Below are 8,580 nucleotides of genomic sequence, written 5' to 3' on the forward strand. Positions count from 1 at the left end.
TGATTGACGTTGTTTTTTAACCAACCGAAGAGCAATCTAAACATGTTAATTCCGCCTCTATTAGAAAATAACCAATAGTGATCCAGGAAGAACTTCCGCTGCAGGAACAAGGCATGTTCATTGTACAAGGCTCTTCTGAAAGAATACCGCGACTATTATTAAGGTGAAGTCTGAAATATGTGATTACTTCAAAGTTGTTTAATCAGTTAAAAACGACTTTTGTGTTCCGATTTAGTTTGATATGTGTTAACCGGTTGGAGCCGCATGTACGAATGACCGAAAAGTAAAGGTTGCACGTTGTACAAAATCGACATCACCGTTTTTGTCGGCTCAGGAATTTGTTCGCTAGCACAGCTAGCTTTGATAGCAAGCCACCTTGTGGTCCTGTCTTGACATTCTAGCCTGTATTGTGGTATGGATTATTATTATTATTTTAATCTATATACAGTTTCTAGTTTGATCAGGAATCTCGTTTAAAGTGTCATTTTAATTGTTTTTCCGCATTTTGTTCAATTTGAGAAAAACCGCTTTCTAGTTTACGCTTGTCTGTATAAAAAAAAAGGGGGGGGGTGACATTTTGGGAGGAGAAAATAACGTTCTCAGTGGGTTTTTTACAACAAAAAAACATCCCCAAACCCAACAATCATGAACGGGTTCAGCACTGAAGAAGACAGCCACGACGGCCCCCCAGCGCCGCCGTTTTACGGTCAGACTTGTTGTTTGATTGAGGACGGTGAGCGCTGCGGACGATCAGCTGGAAACGCCTCCTTCAGCAAACGGATCCAAAAAAGCATATCGCAGAAAAAACTAAAACTGGACATCGACAAAAGCGTAAGTGTTTTATTGCTAACTAAACGTTAGTTGTCTCAACCATTTGAGACTATGTAGGTCGTCCCCTTCTACCAACTGGCTAAGCAAACCAAGCACTTGCTAATCGAGCAAGCTTGTCAAATTCAACCTCACTCTTTTATTATAAGGTTTGTTCTGCGCCATAATTATGTATCACGGAAAATGGTGGACTTCTCTCTGACTGCTTATGGTTTCATTTGGAGTAGCAGCCAGTGGGACAGCAAACAAGAAAGGGTTTCTCCCCCCACCTCCAATCCGAGCCGTGGCTGGCAGTTTCACCCTGCGTAGACAGTCTTTTCCACGCCTCCACTCCCTAAAATGGCTGTTACTAAGGAAGCTATAGGTTGTCCTGGGGGGGACACAAAAGTTACGAGGCAGTTATATTTGGCTACAAGCAAGTGTGATGAAGAAGGAGAAGAAAATAAACTCCCTAGTGTATAGTTGTCTGTAAAATCCAGCTGTGAAATGTATACAATGTATCCGCCACAGGCGGATCGAACTCTTGTCTTTCAGCACTCAATGCTATAAGGCGTTTCGCAACCACCGCCCCAATTGAACTTGAAATTTAAAATTGCGGCTTTGCTATGTGGAAACCTACACAGTTGCTGTGTTCTGGTCGGGGGTGTGGATTCTTGCTCCCTAACTAAAAATATAAGATGAAAGGTCCCCAAGTGGTGATCCATGGCCATTTCTCTTAGATTATTTTATGCACAATGGTTGAGTATAGGAAAACCTGTTCATTTATTTTTTATTTAACTAGGCAAGTCAGTTATGAACAATTTGTTATTTACAATGACGGCCTTGTTCAGGGGCAGAGCAATAGATTTTTACCTTGTCAGCTTGGGGATTTGATCTAGCAACCTTTCTGTTACTGGCCTAACACTCTAACCACTAGGCTACCTACCGCCCCTACACTAACCACTAGTCTACCTGCCCCCTACACTCTAACCACTAGGCTACCTACCGCCCCGACACTCTAACCACTAGGCTACCTGCCCCCCCCCTACGCTCTAACCACTAGACTACCTACCGCCCCGACACTCTAACCACTAGGCTACATAAGGCCAGAATTTTGGCTTCCTCTTCCTGTGGCTCTCCCAACACAATATTACCAGAGCTACCACACTTGGTTAGACTAACTCAAATATAAATCATTATTCCCCTTGCTTTCCCAAATTATCTTTTGTCAAGAACACGAGCTAAATACAAAATGATGTGGAAACCTACGTTATGAGGAGTTAAACTGGCCTAGTTGAATAGCACATTGAGGCGGCAGGTAGCCTAGTGGTTAGAGTGTAGGGGCGGTAGGTAGTCTAGTGGTTAGAGCGTAGGGGGGGCAGGTAGTCTAGTGGTTAGAGTGTCGGGGCGGTAGGTAGCCTAGTGGTTAGAGTATAGGGGCGGTTGGTAGCCTAGTGGTTAGAGTGTAGGGATGGCAGGTAGCCTAGTGGTTAGAGCTTTGGGCTAGAACAGATCCCTGAAGCTGAATCTGTCCTTCAGCCCCTGAACAACGCAGTTAACCCACTGTTCCCCGGTAGGCCGTCATTGTAAATAAGAATGTGTTCTTAACTGCCTACAACAGCCTAGTTAAATTAAAGATTAAATAAATAAATTGAAATAGTGTCACCTCTGTCACACCCAAAAGGAGAATTATCTGGTGGAATTTTGATTGTTTTTCCACTTGTGCATCATCATAATTATACAGAACCAGTCGAAGTTTGAACACAGACTCATTCAAGGGTTTTTCTTTCTTTTTACTATTTTCTACATCAAAACTGTGAAATAACACATATGGAATCATGTAGTGACCAAAAAAGTGTTAAACAAAAAATATATATATATATTTTAGATTCTTCTAAGTAGCCACCCTTTGCCTTGATGACAGCTTTGCCTTCTCTCAACCAGCTTCATGAGGTTGTCACTTGGAATGCTTTTCCTACAGTCTTGAAGGAGTTCCCACATATGCTGAGCACTTGTGTTGGCTGCTTTTTCTTCACTCTGCTGTCCAACTCATCCCAAACCATCTCAATTGGGTTGAGGTCGGGTGATTGTGGAGGCCAGGTCGTCTGATGCAGCGCTCCATCTCTCTGCTTCTTGGTCAAATAGCCCTTACACAGCCTGGAGGTGTGTTTTGAGTCAGTGTCCTGTTGAAAAACAAATGATAGTCTTTCTAAGCGCAAACTAGATGGGATGGCGTATCGCTGCATAATGCTGTGTTAGCCATGCTGGTTAAGTGTGGACTGTCGTTTCTCTTTGATTATTTGAGCTGCTCTTGCCATAATATGGACTTGGTCTTTTACCAAATAGGGCTATCTCCTGTATACCACCCCTACCTAATCACAACACAACTGATTGGCTCAAACCCATTAAGAAGGAAAGAAATTCCACAAATTAACTTTTAAAAAGGCTCACCTGTTAATTGAAATGCATTCCAGGTGACTAGCTCATGAAGCTGGTTGAGAGAATGCCAAGAGTGTGCAAAGCTGTCATCAAGGCAAAGGGTGGCTACTTTGAAGAATCTCAAATATCAAGTATATTTTGATTTGTTTAATACACTTTGTTGGTTACTACATGACTCCATATTTTGGTTACTACATGATTCCATATGTGTTATTTCATAGTTGTGATGTCTTCACTATTATTCTACAATGTGGAAAATAGTAATAAAATATATATAAAGAAATACCCTGGAATGTGTGTCCAAACTTTTGACTGGTACTCTATATCTGTTTTTATTTTAGGTTCGACATCTCTACATATGCGACTTCCACAAAAACTTTATCCAGAGTGTCCGTAACAAGAGGAAGAGGAAGACGAGCGACGACGGAGGGGAGTCTCCGGACCATGACGTGGAAGTTCCAGAGGTAACACAGACCCATTGTCTTCCCTTTAATCGTCTTACTCTAAAAACACAACATTGCTTCTCAATAGGAAACATCCTTGTTGAAGAAAAATACCAGCAAGTTGAATAGATATGAAAGACAACATAAGATGGCTATTGATGAAAAAGTCCTAACTGCGTGAAATCTCTTAAGCGTTTTATGCGTGAAATGTAATTGATAGAGAACAGTAAAAAGGTGCTTAAAGATATTAAATCCTTGATGGATAAAACACCAGTCTTTCCTCACGGCCTGTTTCTGTGATGTTAGGTGGATCTGTTCCAGCTTCAGGTGAACACGCTGAGACGCTACAAGAGACACTACAAGCTGCAGACCAGACCTGGCTTAAACAAGGCCCAACTGGCTGAGGTAGGCCTACATTTAAAATGGAGTTAAGTTCACTCTCTGATTCAGAAAGACTTAGTCAGTGCATTCAAGTAAGGTAGGTAGCTAAAGACAACCACGTATCGCAGTCAAATAAAACTGTTCTCAAATTAAACGACTGTTAGAGAAATTAGTGCTTAGTAAGAAATACAAGTGCCTGTGTTACATCATGGTCAACTAGTAAGCCTACAGCAGTACTGTGTATGTAAGATGTTATAGACGGGTAACAGTGTACCCACCAGTGGGGTATCTTAACAACATTTTCCAGCTAAAGACAAACATCAGACATTTTTTAATTGAAAAAAATAATAATTATAACTTTGATGAATGTATTCATGTATTGTCCAATATGGTTTATTCTTATATTGCATTCTAGATGTACTTTGTAATACTGGACTACTACCTACCAAGTCTCCCAGCAGGCTAAAACAAACTGCAACTTGCCAAACCAGTTCAGTTTAACAGCTGCTCCGTGCTGGCCAAAGAGTTGCTGGCTGGTAGAATGGAACACCTAATTGGATCAGCGCCAGTTAAACCCACGGGTGTTGAAACTACTCGTGTCACTCCCATTCCATGTCCAAATAAAGCTTATTCCAACCTAATTTGGGCTTGGACTGCTTAATATATCCATAGAACATTACAGTGCAATGTTTATTGCCACAATGACAGTAGATGGACTTTAAAAATGTTACGTCACAGATTTCAACATTTGCGTTCATTTTTTTGCGTACAACAATGCAGCTCTGTAATATATATATCCATAGCCAAAGAACTCAGTAAGCTGTCTCGGAAGGACTTAACTCTGTTAGGGCTAACTTCTGTCTTGGGGTTTCACTAGGATAATTATTCTTAGTGATTTTCCTGTAAAGGGGTACCCTCACCCTCAGTAGGTGTGCCCAGCCCATCCAATGGAACCCGTGGCCCATAATATAAATATGGTTATTATTTACCATGATGTATGTGGTGTGGGAGACCAATTACACACTAATTGGACATAGACGGATTGTTAGGAGAATTTGTGAAATCGACATGTAATCTTGCAGCTGGCACGACTCCTGTCCTTACAAATAATCCTCTATGATGTTTCCAGCCTGACCCGGTGATGCAGGGGGAGGGGGGGGTCGTTGCGGGAGCTGGCTGAAATAAATGAAACTGCCCTGTAAGTTGAATGTTTCCCCAGGCTGTAGAGAGGCCCAGACCTCCATTAATGAGCCTGTCACATCATTAATAAAGTGGACGCCAACAGGTCCAACCAATTACAGCTCTCCATGTGCCGCCCACATTGAGTGGAACTGTCAGCCTGAATGGAGCTGGGTGAAACTACACAGAGGATGTTTATTTCCCCTCGCGCTTGTTATTTTAATTTCAAAATGATCTCTGTGTTTTGGGTTTAGAAGGGGATTGAATGTCTCCTAGAAACACATCTCTTTATACAAGGGGTTCTAATCCTTGACAGTATGGGGGGGGGGACTCAATGTTTTTGTCACTTTGTGGTTAACCAGACTGGTGATCTCACTTCGTCTCTGTTGGTCTTGCCTCCTGCTTTTAAATATATCATTCTATAATCAATACCACTAATCTTTGCCAGATTTTTTTATTTTATTTTTATTGAAGTGGGCAGAAATCAACTGGATGCTCAATCAATAGAGGGATTATTACACTGACCTCCTCTTTCTCTCTGATGGACTCTTTGAAATATAGAACCTTTTTCTCCTCTGTGATAACTTTAGTGGTTTTTAAATCTAGAGCGTTGTTCTCCTCTGTGATAACTTTAGTGGTTTTTAAATCTAGAGCGTTGTTCTCCTCTGTGATAACTTTAGTTATTTTTAAATCTAGAATGTTGTTCTCCTCTGTGATAACTTTAGTGATTTTTAAATCTAGAACGTTGTTCTCCTCTGTGATAACTTAGTGATTTTTAAATCTAGAACGTTGTTCTCCTCTGTGATAACTTTAGTTATTTTTAAATCTAGAACGTTGTTCTCCTCTGATAACTTAGTGGTTTTTAAATCTAGAACGTTGTTCTCCTCTGTGATAACTTTAGTTATTTTTAAATCTAGAACGTTGTTCTCCTCTGATAACTTAGTGGTTTTTAAATCTAGAACGTTGTTCTCCTCTGTGATAACTTTAGTTATTTTTAAATCTAGAACGTTGTTCTCTGTGATAACTTTAGTTATTTTTAAATCTAGAACGTTCTTCTCCTTTCTGTGACAACTAAATGATTTTGTCCTCCAATGTTGTTTGTTTTCAGACTGTCAGTCGTCACTTCCGGAATATCCCGGTGAACGAGAAGGAGACTCTGACCTATTTTATTTATATGGTGACGAGCACCAAAAGCCGACTGGACCAGAAGTCGGACGGTAGCAAACAGCTGGAGTAAAGGCCACCGATTTAACTTCCCATACCAAGACTTGGACATGGACACGTGTGTTTGATAACAAGGTGTTTTTTCCGACAGGCAGCCAAAACTGATCTTAAGACAGTTGTTGAGACTCCGCAGGGTAATGTAATGCTGTAATGTGAATATGCTGATATGTACAAAATGCACAGATTATGAAGAAATCAGCAAAAAGGTAGAATGCAATGTATGATAACTGCCTTAAAGATGTTTGTTTTGGGGGGGTGTTTTGTTTTTGCGTTGACTGTTAACAACTTTTGAAGAAGAAAAATTGTTTGTGCCAAACCAGAGTGTGCAAACTTAAGATATCAATAAACTGGACAGGGTGCATTTTGTGAATGAAAAGATCATTTAAAAAGGTTTTAATAAGCGTTGAACATTTTCCTGTTGTCCAGCTAGTACTCATTCTGTTATCCGGTGGTGTGACATGCATGTGAAGACTGAGGAAGTTGAATTGATGTAGCATTTTGGCAGACCCTTTTCAATTTTTTTTGTTTCTCTCACTCAGACTTTTCCCTCTCCTCTATCTTCTACACTGAAACACACACAGACTGAACTGGTGTTTCAGTTAAAAACAAGTTATTTTCAAATATTTTTTATTTAATTTTTTTACATTTTTGTTTGTTTTTCTTTACCCACCACCTTTTTTGTGATAAATATAAGAACAGTACTTTAAGTTCATCCTTGATTGGAAGATTTCTATGTGAAGTTGTGTTTCTGGTGGGAGTCACTATTTCAACAGTTGTTTTATATTTTTGTCATGTATTCATGCTTTCAGCATTTGAGACTAATTTTAAGCAATTTAATTGAAGCTGTGTTCATTAGAGTGGGGAATGCCTTATCACCACAATATATTATTTCCAAAGCAAACGTTGTTGCTCTACTAACACCGGCACAATATAGAACGTCTCAACTTTGGAGAGCAGTGAACTGTGTTTGAACCACCTAAATTGCTTTCACAGTGCACAATGAGCACTGTCTGTACTTTTGCTCTACTGTTTACAATATGTTAGTTCTATTCTATTGGAATGTATTTCAGAGGAATCATGTCACCCTGGACTTGTCAAGTCCATTTCCTTTCCTGGCACAGTGTTGAAATAATGTGTTGTCTAGTGGATCACAGTACCAACTATAGTCACTAGAAGAAGATGGGAGTTTGTTTTGTTGGTTTTTTTGCTTCCTCTGTGTCGCTAATTAATGAGTTTCTTCACTTCAACACCACTGTATGTTCACTGGTTTGTTTGAGTCAGTGGTCTCTCCACAGATGATGGTATGTCTTTTTAGTATTGATTTGTTTCCAATTTTCCCTGTCCTTATTTATAAGTCCCAAGAAATAAGTCATGTCTGCTGCGTTCCATGTTACACCATCAGTTAGGCATGTCTGGTGTGTCATTGCTGAAGTATCGATGGCTTTTTTTGTCGCTTGTAGCCTTGTTAGCGCCATATAGATTTCGCCTCTTGAACATATTGGCTGTGCTGCGTTAATACTGTAATGGCTGTGCTGCGTTAACCTAACTGTTGTAATAGATAATACGTGTATTTAAATATGGCTGCGTATTGCTTTTAATAAACGTATTGTACATAGATAATGGCTTGTCTTTTTTTAAATTCGCTGTGGGGTAGTCACTCTCTCTTTTTGTGATTTTATAGTAGCTGGATAGAATTAGTAAGGGACAAACTGCTCTCCTTCCATTATTTTTCAACCACAGACAGGGAGTTGTCATGCAGCCCAATCACTAGTGTTGCAGATTTACAGTGCACCTCTACCGCATGCATTAGCCTCTACCGCATGCCTCTATCGCATGCATTAGCCTCGACCACATGCCTCTATTGCATGCATTAGCCTCTACCGCATGCCTCTATCGCATGCATTAGCCTCTACCGCATGCATTTTCCTCCACCTTCTCTCTGTAGTTACTCGATCTACCGGTAGGTGTCAGCAGCATTCTGTTGGGCTCCAGTGGTTGAACGGCAGAAACAACGCTAGACCTACTCCTACATGAAGGTAGCAGGGCTGAAACCTGACGTGTTTCCTACATGTGACATTTCGTAGGCTATGCAATAAGAGAATGACAC

The 8,580-nt window shown here is 40.4% G+C and overlaps 1 protein-coding gene across 1 annotated transcript; it reads left to right on the plus strand.

Moving 5' to 3' along the window:
- The first annotated feature begins 89 nt into the window (after nt 1-89).
- Nucleotides 90-8,090, plus strand: sap30l (sap30-like). The gene is made up of 4 exons (XM_020464984.2): nt 90-831; nt 3,588-3,710; nt 3,996-4,094; nt 6,358-8,090. The coding sequence occupies exons 1-4, from the start codon at nt 646-648 to the stop codon at nt 6,484-6,486; spliced, it is 537 nt and encodes a 178-aa protein (XP_020320573.1). The 5' UTR covers nt 90-645; the 3' UTR covers nt 6,487-8,090.
- The last annotated feature ends 490 nt before the right edge of the window (nt 8,091-8,580 follow it).

This window comes from Oncorhynchus kisutch, linkage group LG28, assembly GCF_002021735.2.
Source record: "Oncorhynchus kisutch isolate 150728-3 linkage group LG28, Okis_V2, whole genome shotgun sequence".
In the NCBI taxonomy this organism is placed as follows: domain Eukaryota; kingdom Metazoa; phylum Chordata; class Actinopteri; order Salmoniformes; family Salmonidae; genus Oncorhynchus; species Oncorhynchus kisutch.